We start from the raw sequence: 13235 nt of genomic DNA on the forward strand, positions 1-13235 counted from the left end.
ATGATTGATTGCAAAATCAATAAACAGATGATAATGTTTGCCAGCGGGGAAATTATTATTTGCATTATTGAATGATAACATTCTGAGTACAGATGTACCTACCAAACACTAATGAGAGTCGGTGAATCAAGTGTTTGAGCAACGAGAGTACTAGTATCTTATAGTTTAAGGCCTTTCAAAACGAGATCTGATTCAGAATGACAAATCTAATTTAGACTTTTTTTAATCAATCAGACATTCAGTATAATAAAATAAATAGGGCAAGTTTTGGAGGGTATCAGTTGAAATTAACAACCATCGGAAAACTATTGTCTTTCGGGGTGTCAATTTTAACTGTTACATGTACCACCATCCTACAAATATTTATTTAATATTTCCCTGTTGTCCTCCTTCTTCACAATGTCAAGATTTTGTGATATCGGTCTTCTTCACAAACCCTTGACAAATGTCGCGATTTAAAAGTCGGGCTTTTGATTAAACTTGACGTAACATTTGATGAATTATCAACCAAACAATGAAAATATATCTTTTAAATCCGTCGTTTTCAAGTGGATAAAAGCCATAGCACATCTTTTGTGATTGTAAGGAGAAGGATCTTCCAAAAATTAATCTCCGATATTTTATTTCAGGTAACTAGTCACAAATCCTATAAATATTGACACTTTCCATTTTAAAGACTAGTCATATTTGTTTACAAAACTCGCCTTCTAAAAGGCTGTATTCTGACTGGTTCCAGTCCTTGCCTGGAACAAATGAAATAGTAGCTTTCCAGCGCGCTAGCCCGACTTTTGAATAGCGACTTATGTCAAGGTTTTATGTAGAGGAACGAATATCACAAAAACTTGATATTGTGAAGATGGTTGTCGTCATGCTTTTCTTCAAATTCGAGCTCTTCGGTGAGCTCGTGCATTTTCCCGCCATATTTATCGTTAGTTTAACGAAATCTCCCGAGAGCAGCAGACGTCACAACATATATAATAGTAGAAGGGTTTCATCATCCAAGCAGTGACGAAATTAGCTATCTTCTTTCAAACTAGGTAAAAGGAATCAAAGACAATTGTCGGTGAAGTATCCAAGGGACTACAAGGACTCTAAAAATGATAACTGACTTATCTTAAGAAACTGAAAATAAATTTGTGAGCGGTGCCGAATTTTAACTTTTTAAATGCTTATTTTTAAAGGCTTGGCTGTTTCGGTGTAATAAAAAAAGCATATTACATGAATGTTTAGAAAAATGAAGACTTATTCAGCCAAGAAAAATCATTATTCCCTCCGAAAAAGCCCGCGAGGAACATGATTTTTCTTGAAAAAAAAAACAAGTATTCTGAGAGTATTGCATTAGCAATACTAGTCCTCTACCGGCAAGTGTAATATGGTTCCCGTTAAAAATTGAAAATGCCATAATTCCGTCAAAAATCAATGAAGTGAAACGAAATGCAAACTTGATCTATAACTCATCAAGGTCAAGTCACATACCAAAAATCAGCTCAATATCTGCAAGCATTTAGAAAAGAAGTGCGGAAAACCCTGAAAAAATGAAAAGGTCGTAATTCCGTCAAAATTCATTGAAGCGGAACGAAATGCAAACTTTTTCTGGAACTCATCAAGATACACTCACACACCAAAAATCAGCTCAATATCTCCAAGCGTTTAGAAAAAAAGTGCGGAAAACCAAGTGGGACAGACAGACAGAGGGACAGACAGGCAGACAGACAGACAGCTAGACGGACGGACAGACTCAGAGGAAACCTATAGTCCCCTCCGGTTTCACCGGTAGGGGACTAATAAATCTGATCATCATATTTCCTTCACGACCAACAATGACCAAGCAACAGAGGTACATGTATAGTATTGCCACGTACACGAGACTACCTTTCGTATATTGCTATTTTAAACGAGGTAATTTTCCGACATGCAATTGTAGACTGGGTCTCACTGAAAACAATGTCTGCTAATATACATGTATTATTTTATGAAGCGTATTGTATTGCTAATAAACACAAATTCAGATAATAAATTACAATATTTCTGTAACTTGAGATTTCCCTTCTTTATTCAAATGTAATATGTAATTGAGTTCGTAACGCTTACTTTGTTTAAAAAATGGCAAACAATTTTTCTCAATCACTAATTAGATTTATAATATTTTTTAAATATCCCTGCCTTGGGTATAAATCAAGAAAGAATCAAAAACTACAACTAACTAGCTACATGTACAACCTAGGTAAACCTAAGGTTCTTAAAATGCTACTAAATTAATAGATGCACAGGCATCAAGGACATTTCGGCTCTATTCGGGCCCCTAACCCTGGTACCTATGATCTTCCTGACAAATTGTCAGACCTCTGGCTTATGACTTGCCAAACTTTATCCCAAACAATTGAACAGCTTCGGCTCTATTCGGACCACTGATCAACTGTATGGGTCCAGAAGTTTATATCCTAGAAAATATTACCTACTCTCTTCTCCGCTGTAGCAGTAATAACAGCCTCTCATAGTCTCTTATATTTATACTAGTGAGCCAGTCTACTAGAACACAAAGGGATGTCAGGTTATTCCATTATGATTCTAATTATGGTCACTAAAACGTTTTATAGAATAGACCAAAAACATCACATTACCCACGCCTCTGGGTACATTCGTCCCGAATAAAAAAAAATCTTTATTTGTTTTATTGACAGGTAGACAAATTTTGCCTTGAAACAAACAATAAAAACAGATTTAAGTCAACACTATCTGTTTAATATTAAATAAATTTCTCAACCGTGATTTCTTTAATATCCACTGTACCCTCTCGAAATTTCTTTACTGTCTTTACTGAAATTTCCTTACAAAACTCAGTTTGTGTGCCAATGTCAATCATAGTTTTCTTAGTGTCAATAAACTGTTTAGCATCGTCATTTGACGGACGTTTTCCCGGAAGCAACGGAGATGTTTTCTTGCGGAAAACACGCCCAACCATGATATCAGAGTCTGGTTTATTTACTGTTTCTGAAGATGTACATTGACCACTGACATAAGCTGTATTGTTCTCAGATTCTGTCAGAAGTAAATCACCTGGATCTTGCGACAACCATTCTTCATTTTCCAAATCGCTTTCACTTGACAAAGTAGTGTTGTGTTCTTTTCCTGAGTTTTCGGCTTTGCCTCCACTTGCTGTGTCAAGCTTCTGTCCCAAAGGCATTGGACTTTCTATTAAACCTGTATGTGCTCTCTTCATATGTCTCCTAACGTTACATTCTTTTTGTGATGTAAAATCACAAAATTCACAAGCATGTTCTTTCATGGCACATTGTACAACATGCATGGAGAACTCACTATCTCCTTGAAACAATTTCGAACACATTGGACACTTTCTTGTTCCACTCCGTTTGGTAAACTTGGTCTTCACCATGGTTTTGCGTGATCTGAAATAAACAAAAATATATGTTACCACCAGTATTACAAGTAATCAGTTTCATAATCTTTTAACCAAGTTGGAGGTTTTCTACTTCTAAACTGTCTTGTTGGCAACTCTTCCTTAATACCAGAATCTATCTCAACGTTGCAACCCTTATGATCATCAGTAACTTTATCTTTTGCAATTGCTTTTTAATCATTTATGTCATCAGTACACGTTTGGCTTCTGTCAAGAATTTCGTCGTCTCTCTTTTCTACGCCATCTGGAGTTTCTCCAATTAACATTTGATGTCGTTTCAATCTCATCCCATCAACATGTATGACCTGATTTGACCCACGTACCCCACAATTCACCATAAACGTTACATCAGACATTTTTTTAATGATTCTATATGGTCCACGCCAATAACTCGTAAATTTGGGGGACTGTCCCGACTTAGTTCTCGGAAAGTAAACATAAACCTCATTCTTTTCCTTGAATTGTGCCCAATTCAGTTTTTTGTCATGATAATGTTTCTGACGAACCATGGCTTGTTGTGTATTTGTGCGAACAATTTTATGTGCATTTTCAAGTCTTTCCTGCAATTGCCAAACCCATTCATTTTGAGGTATCGGTTTAATGGCAGAGGGTACCTCATACATAATGTCTAAATGAGTGCAAACCTCCCTTCCAAGCATTAATGAATTTGGCGAAAAACCAGTGGTTTCATGAATTGTGGACCTGTATGCCATCATGACATAAGGTAAATGTTCATCCCAATCTGAATGATTTTCATTAACAAAATTGCTGAGCATAGTTGTGAGAGTCCGATTGAAACGTTCCACCATACCATCCGATTGGGGATGATATGGCGTTGTGTGCGTCTTCCGAATTCCAAGCAAAGTACACATTTCGGAGAACAGTTTGCTTTCAAACTGCCTACCCTGGTCTGAGTGTATGACCGCAGGTGTACCAATTCGACATATCACCTCCTCTACTATGATCTTAGCAACCGTACTTGCTTCCATATTTGGCATTGCAAAACTTTCTGTCCATTTAGTATAATAATCTGCAATCACCAGGATGTATTTGTTACCATTTCTTGTAGGTGGTAACTCACCTAAAATGTCTGTCGCTATCCTCTCTAAAGGATAACCAGAATGTACTACCTTCACAGGTGCATACTTGGTAACATTGTCACTCTTCCTTTTAGAACAAAGCTCACAACCAGCTATATACTGCCGTACATCACGCTGTAGCCCTGGCCAATAATACCTATTGCGAATTTTAGATAATGTTTTCTTAATACCAAGATGGCCTGATGTTTTCTCGTCGTGGTATTGTCTAAGTACATTACGACGCTCAGAGTATGGAACTATATACTGGTAAAGTGTCAGCTTCGATGACAAATCTTCCCACTTTCGACAAATTAAATTATCTTTAATGCACAATCTGTCAAACTGAGAAACCAGTGACTTAAGAAAATAGTTTTCTGGTGCCACTTTCTTAGAAATTGGAGAGGAGCCTTCCTCAATCCATTCACGTAGCTTCTGTAGATCATTGTCATTTTTCTGAGCTAACAATAGTGACTGATATTGTCCAATCTGGTTACAAATTTTTACACTGGAATCCTTCTTTTCCAGTGTACTGTGATAACCACATTGCTTACAGGGAAGTTTACTCATTGCATCAGCATTTGTATGTAATCGCCCAGGACGATGTTCAATTCTAAAGTTGTAATTTGATAGTATATCAATCCAACGTGCAAACTGCCCCTCTGGGTTTTTAAATTGCATCAACCATCTGAGAGAACTGTGATCTGTCCTTACAAGAAATTCTCTGCCATACAAGTAATGTTTAAAGTACTTGACAAAATGTGTCACTGCTAAAAGTTCCTTTCTAGTAACACAATAACGTCGTTCAGATTTTTATAAGCACCTACTGGCATACGCACAAACTCTCTCCTTGCCATCAATTACCTGCCAAAGTACAGCACCTATGGCTTTATCGCTCGCATCAGTATCTAAGATAAATTCCTTTTCAAAGTCTGGATGTGGAAGTATAGGTTCAGAAGTCAGAATATGTTTCAGCTTGTCAAATGAAATCTGACATTCCTCCGTCCATTTAAAGAGCTTTTCTTTTGACGTCAAGTCATGCAAAGATTTTGCAATAGAGGCAAAATCCTTGACAAACTTTCTATAATAACTACAAAGACCGATAAATGATCTTACTTCTGTAACATTGGAAGGCGTATTCCAATCTTGAATTGTTTTGGTCTTATCTGGGCTTGTAGCTATCCCATTTGAAGATACAATATGACCCAAAAACACAACTTGTCTGACAAAAGGGTACACTTTTTCGGTTTTAGTTTCAACCCTGCTCCTTCCAAACGGTCAAAAACTCGTGATAGATTTTCTATCATATCTTCAAAATTCCAAAGACTATAATGTCATCCAGATAAATAAGACAGATTTCAAATTGCAAACCGCACAGCACTGTTTCCATGAGGCGTCAAATGTTGCAGGCGCATTGCGCAGGCCGAATGGCATCACTGAAAACTCATACAAGCCTCGTCTCGTTGTGAAGGCTGTTTTTTGCTTGTCTTGAGATTCAACAGCCACCTGCCAATACCCTGAACATAAATCTAATGTTGAAAACTAGGTAGCACCTCTAAGCTGATCAAGAGAATCATCTATCCTTGGCAAAGGATATGCATCATGCTTCGTAATTTTATTCAGCTTTCTATAATCTATACAAAATCTGGTGGTACCGTCTTTCTTCTTTACCAACACTATATTGGACGCCCATGGACTACTTGAAGGCTCGATGATATTCCGTTGAAGCATGTCATCAATATATATGTCCACCTCTTTTTGCATATGCACAGGTATTCTCCTTGGAGGTTGCTTAAAAGTTGGGCTATCTCCAGTACTTATCTTGTGTTTAATAATGTTGGTTCTTCCTAAATCTCGTTCAGACCTTGCAAAAGATGAGTGATAACGTATTAGTAACTGAAGTACAGCTCGTTTGTTCTCCGGTGACATACCAGTACTTGACCTTACATATAAATCTTGCAAATGATCTGGCAGTTCTAAAAGTTCTTCGCAATCTGCAGTCCTTTTGCCAACAGTTGCTGTCATAACATTTTGAACTGAGTTCAGTTCAGCAATAAACATCACACAAATATGACTATCGAGCAACAGCAGTGATGGTTAACCTCCACAGAATCATGTATACTGTGGAATCATCATTGTTCATGGGGGACCAATGTTCGTGGGTCACCCTTACGCACGAATTTACATCCCCATGAACGTTTATTTTGTAAACATTGATTCATTAAATCTACAGTATAAACGAATAACCCAGGAAATTACGTTCCCACGAACAAGTAAAATTTTGCTTGCCCACGCGCATTGACCGCCACAAATAAAAATGATTTAAGGATCTACACAAACCAGAGAAATACTTTAATTTACATACGATTTTTTCCTGAATTCAAAAATAAAATAATATTATTTACTACATTCACTTTAAATTTTTTTTTTTTTGTTTATTGTAGCTCTGTAGTTGAGAAAATTTGGTTTGTCTGTCCGAATTTTCTCAACCAGAAAGCTACACTTCTGCAGTTAATATATTTAATGCTTTTATTATTTCTGAAATATATTTTACATTCAGTAACTTTTGGTCTTATCATATGCATAACATCTTAACTGTTCCATTAAAAAAATCGCGCTCATCACAGTCCTTTGAGGAATAGCAGTGTGAAGATTAGTTCAAAATTTCCCCGATATCAATTGTGAATCAACATATTTCCATTCCATGTAATTTTTGCTTTATGTTGCAAATACTGCAAATACACGATATTGCAAATATCAAAATAGAAATCCGCTTTATATTCTATTTAGGAAAATTATAAATGTAGCAATATCTTTGCAGGAACTCGTGCATACGTAGATAGGCTGATTTCACAAAAGATGCAGGTAAGCTTTATGTATAATTTCGTCTCATAATTCATCTACGAATCTTTACAAATCCCCCTTAAGTAATATGAATTTGGTACATGTATTTATAAGCTATGTGATCCACTTATAAATCGGACAATCGATCAATATTCTACTGATGAAAAAAGAAAAGAAAATGTTTTTCATTTTGGACGTTGATTCTGAACTGCTGGAGACTTCATTTACTATAGAAGGTTGGTCATTTCCCCGAAATTTTTGTAATTTTCCTCACTTACATAGAGTGATTTTCTGGTGAACTTGTTCTCTCCCATCCATGACTTGGTTTTGCTTGACATTGCATTTAATTTCATCCTTCTGTAGTTGTTTCAGTTACGAATCAAAAATCAAGCACAATATAGACTTTCTTGCATTGACCTTTACTCAAATCATACGAGAAAGCAAGCTTATTTTTATTTTTTCAATGTTGTAAATTGTGCCTTCCTGATTTTACATGGAAGTATCACTTTTCTGTCAAAATAGGGTTTGAAAACCAGAACTTGTTTTTGAAATGGCATCATTGCCACTGTTTGCATCTCTGGCATTAATATAAGGGAAAACAGAATGTTTACTCAACACATTGGCAAATTACCTGCTAAATGCTTCATGCCAACGTTTAATGAAGGACATTATCAAATAGTTGTCAGAATTTGAACAAGATAAATCTAAAATTGTTTTAATTAGATTACTTGTAAACATTCAATTCTATTTTTCATTGGCATTAAGGTTCATTGTCTCTTTGATAAGAGAGTCAACTCAGAAAGGGATAAATACATGTATTATACTTTAAAAAATTATAGAATTGTCAAGTTAAAGGCCATTCCTTTCAAATGTTACACCGCAAGCTATGGTGAAATTGTTTGCATTCTAATTATGAATTACTTCTTTTTTACGAAATATCATAAATTAAGTAAGCTTTTCATCTGTTAAAGAGTGATATATATAATTATAACAATCGTCTTATTGTAAAATGCAGGGGACTACAATGACCGGGCTAAGCTTTGTCTAAACATGAACATTATAATGCCAAATACAAAACTGTTGATTTGTTCTGTTTGAACCTAAACCATACTACTTCCATTTATTTGGTAAACTGCTACTGGAGGACCCTCTATACATTAATAAAAAGTTGGGGGGGGGGGTAATTAAGAATACATATTAAAACAAGATGTGTTTGTGAAACACTGACGCCCCCGCATGGCACTTATGGCGAAGGTGAAAGTTTCTTAAATGCAAGTAAAACTCCGAGGACAAGAGATAACAAATGTTAATATTCAAAGACAGGTCTTGTCTCAAGGAATAAATATGTGAGATATAAAAGCTCTTGAATCAACCGTTGAAAGGTTATGGTGAAGGTTAACAATTTTCAAAAGTAGGTCAAATGGTCAAAATTTATGGTGCCAAAGGGAAGATATTGTCACATGAAATACTCATGTGAAATATGAAAACCCTAGCACCAACTGTTAAAAAATTTTGGCAAAGGTTTCAGTTTTTCAAAAATAGGTCAGACTCCAAGTTGAAGGTCAAATGGTTAGAATTGCACAAAGAAAGATCTTGTCACATGGAGTACAACTGAGAAATATGAAAGCCCTAGTACTAACCGTTCAAGAGTTATGATCAAGGTTATAAAGTTTTTAAAAGTGTTTTTAGAGATTTTTTTAAACTCCAAGTTCAAAAGGTAATATATGTTAATACCCAAGGAAAATTCTTTCACAAAGAATACATATATGAAGTATGAAAGCCCTAGCACCAATTGTTCAAAAGTTATGGCCAAGGTTAAAGTTTAGTAAAAGTGGGTCAAACTCTAAGGTCAAGGTCAAAAGGTTAAATATGATGATGCCCAAAGAAAGGTCTTGTCACAAGGAATACGCGTGTGAAATATGAAAGGCGTAGCTTCAACCAATCAAAAGTCATGGACAAGGTTAAAGTTTTTGTGGACAAACAGACGGACAGACGGACGAACAGGACAAATACTCTATGCCTCCTAATCTTCGATTACAGGGAATAATTTTCTTGTGCGGTGTGTCCTTTTTTTTAAACCCAGGAAAATTTCCATAGACAACGAAGTAATAATACAGAAAAAAAAATCCATTTGCTTACTCTCGAGTGAGGGAAATATATGCAAATTAAGTCACTCTATCGGGTTCTAATATAATGCTAAGAATAACTGAAATAATTTAGAATTATGTCCTACAGTGTAGATGACAATTAATTCTATTTTATGTCAATTGGTGGGTCACTCTAACTTGACAGAAAAGTACTTATCTTCCTTTGGTTTCTGATCCACACTTACGCATAACAAGTCTATCAAAAGGTTGGGTTCTTTGCTTTTGATTTTGTTATCTTTGAACATTAAAGTTATTCAAGACATGCCGCATCTGAATGATGCACATTGCAATAAAAATATTCGGCGACTGGAAGTATATATAACACAATATACTGTTACAATAAGTTTAAATGTTGAACATAGCATCATATATCTGACCTATAGATACCAGCAACTCTGTACAAAAAATGATCACCAAAAAAATGGCAGACCGTGCTTGATATAGCACAGATTTACTTCAATGGTTTGCATCTTCCTCATCAAAGTTTTACCATGACGTCGTCTACAGCATGAGCTTTCCCTGGAATGTACGTTTGTATAATCAACAATGGGATGCTGAAATTAGAGCACGAGGACATATCCATGTCATTTTTCTGATCCACAACATCACCAATAGTGACTTTAAAAGGTCTCAGACCAACAGAATATGGCCACAGCAACGCTGGCAAGAAATCCGGTTCAGCTCCGAGTCAAGAGTTCATATTGCAAAGCCTAACAGTAGAAGCAAAGTGCAAAGGCTTCGTACGTTACGTAATGAACATTCTGCCTTCGGGAGGTTGATAAATGTGGCGGTTCGAGTGTTATGGGACAGCGGTAATGCAAACAAGCAAGACTGATTTGGTTCATATTCAAAGGACTCCGACAAAACAAGGGTGCCTTGATGATGTCTTACCTGCATACTTTTTTAAGTAATGCAGCATCCTACAGCCATATTTCAACCTTACAATGCAAACGCAGGACTGTTAAGGCGTACTACGAATAAATCAACGGAATATATACGTGCATAAATACATACTATTTTAAACTGAATTAATTTTTGTAAAGCTACTATATTATCACATGACTTTAATTTTAATTGAAATAACATTGTATACTTCGCTCCGTACGGAATTTGGTTTGGTCACGTTATTTGACAGTCACGTGATAAATGCAAGTAATGTGTACTGTATGTAGGTCATCAACAAATTTCAATATCGCAAGGGCATACCCTAGTTAGAATTAAAAATTTCAGTAATAAATTGTATCTACATAACTTGTAGTTTATGAAAAGTGCTGCTGCTTTAAATAGAATTCGCATTTTATTAGTTTAAATTTCAAGTTATTTGGCTATAGTCGAAATATGTGTGACCTTTGCCGTGTATTTTATTTATTTCTTTAGTAATGCTCTCGATTTCAGGAAAGCAGCAGCACTTTTCAAGGTAAGGAATGTTTCCGTTATGCATACTCAAAAAATGGTCAAGATCTATTAAGTGTATGCTCTTGCGAAAAGGCGATTTAATAAGGCACCTTGGAGTGAAACATGCACACCCTGTACATAAAAACATGGTAGAATTAATTCAATACATTCTCTCGATAGTTTTTGAATAATGGCACAAAACAAAGGTTTCAGATTTGCAATAATGGTCTACCTAAGATTTGCAAATAATATTCTGTTTAATAATAAAATGCGTTTTTCACTGTGGAAAAATAACTTGATCCGCCTCTCACTGCACATAAAATGCGTCAGATTTTACCATGATGACGTCATGTCGACAAGTGCATTGAGATCAGTGACTTGTTTATATCTTGCTGTGTGGGATTTAACTAGCGACAAAAATGAATGCAGTTGAAAGTTTTGATGTTGTTCATCACTCTTATGCAGTTTCAAACCGCAAATTATTTCATTTTCTGTTGTTTTGAGGAATTGCTATATTTGTGTGATGTCACAGTAGACATTTCCCGTATAAATTAGGCCCCGCCCACTTTATGCAGCCTTAACAGAGCTGCGAAACCACGTACGGTTCGTCTGTTAAGTGCATTAGTGCAAAGCCACAACATCCAGTTCTGTCTTGCCCATTTAGATCACCAAACATGGGATAAATTGGATAAGCATATCTGCCAAAGACAACTGCAACCACAGACTCTACAACAGCTAATCATAGATGTACATTTAGAGGGAAATAGAATTTCTGTACTATTTTTGGCGTCCATGGGATGACATTTTATGGTATCATTGGTGTCTGTTTAGGGGCATACCAAATATTGATTTTAAATGATCTCGAACTCTCTTTGATTGTTAAATTCTTTAGTAAATAACATTTTGATTGTAGACCGATTCTTTGCCATATTTCTTTGTTATCACTACACAATTCTACAAAGTAACCCTAGAGTCTTAATGTAATAATTAGATAAACCTAGAGTTGATTGCTTTGAAATTCACATACATTTGCTTATGTAAAGGATCATTAACTTCCATAGTATTGGAAACTTTGATTCAGCATGTTTTATTTTTCTTAGCTCCTAATATCTTTTTTTTTTTTTTGCTCCTAATATCTTTTTTTTTTTTTTGCTGTAATGCAGCATCCTACAGCCATATTTCAACCTTACAATGCAAAACCACGTATGGTTCGTCTGATAAGTGCATTAGTGCAAAGCCATAACATCCAGTTAAGATAAGTATTGAAAAGACCGAAACCGAATTTTAGCATTTTTAATTTTAACAGAATAATAAAATTAATCATTTTGTCTTTGACTTCTAGACCTGTAGAACAAAGTTATAAACAAGGCATAAAACTCGGATCCCTGGAAACTCTCGAGGTGGGATTAGGTGAATATGAAGAGCAAGCATCCCCTGTCGATCGGTCACATCCATCGTGATTCCTAGGTATTGGTAGTATAGGCGGAGTAATCTTAGGTCAAATTAAGTTAAGGCCCAACAATTGGTATGAAACTGTCAAAATCAGTCAAAATACGACCTAATTATAGATTGTTTTTGCAACAAGGTCATTTTAATGACTATAAAATTTTCGTAATGCTGATTTTAAACGAGTTTTTGAAATCCCTGTAACATCAATATATTTATCAGTGGCTTGCCTTGGTTTAAAATATTGATCGTACTCAGAGCGTATTGAATATCGAATAATTTGGAAGACATTTAGGAACGTTAAACAAAAAAAAAAAAAAAAAAAAAAAAACAAACAAACAAACAAACAAACAAATAAACAAACATCATATGTAGGAGGCAGTTGAATGTAACTAAATAAATAAGAAAAAATAACTATGGAAACGGTAAAATTTTGTTTATCATTTTTTAATTCACAATTATCTTGAGTTCACTGGAATATATCGAGTCAAAATAGGCATGAAAATAAAACAAGTCTTCGACATGTCTAAATTTTGAGTTGAAGGACGAAACAAGATTTTTTCTATTTTCTTGTTGAAGGTTTTGAATACATTCTGCTTCACAGGAATATAAAAACAGGTCAGCTAATCACAATTACTTTTATTAGAAACAATTTAGAACCTATCGGAGTTCCAACATATTGCTACTCCAATGGATACATTGTCTTTGAAGAACTGATATCTCTTTAATACATTTAACTTGTTTTAGATGGCTGGAAACAGAGAACTAAGAAGCAAACGGATGAAATCAGAAGTACATGTATGTACAATTTTAAAATAAGATTGAAATATCTTATTTTAATATAACTCAAGAGAATGGAAAAAACATATTAAAGTAATCTTAATTTTCTTTTGATAGAAACATGTATCA

The 13235-nt window shown here is 35.2% G+C and overlaps 1 protein-coding gene across 1 annotated transcript; it reads right to left on the reverse strand.

Moving 5' to 3' along the window:
- Positions 1 to 2746: 2746 nt before the first annotated feature.
- LOC133188046 (RE1-silencing transcription factor A-like) lies at positions 2747 to 3394 on the reverse strand. Its single transcript, XM_061323437.1, has one exon. It carries the CDS (start codon positions 3392 to 3394, stop codon positions 2747 to 2749), a length of 648 nt encoding a protein of 215 aa, XP_061179421.1.
- Positions 3395 to 13235: the final 9841 nt, after the last annotated feature.

The sequence above is a fragment of the Saccostrea echinata genome, unplaced genomic scaffold, assembly GCF_033153115.1.
Source record: "Saccostrea echinata isolate AGI-Se365-2 ecotype Australia unplaced genomic scaffold, CSIRO_AGI_Sech_v1 ptg000015l, whole genome shotgun sequence".
In the NCBI taxonomy this organism is placed as follows: Eukaryota; Metazoa; Mollusca; class Bivalvia; order Ostreida; family Ostreidae; genus Saccostrea; species Saccostrea echinata.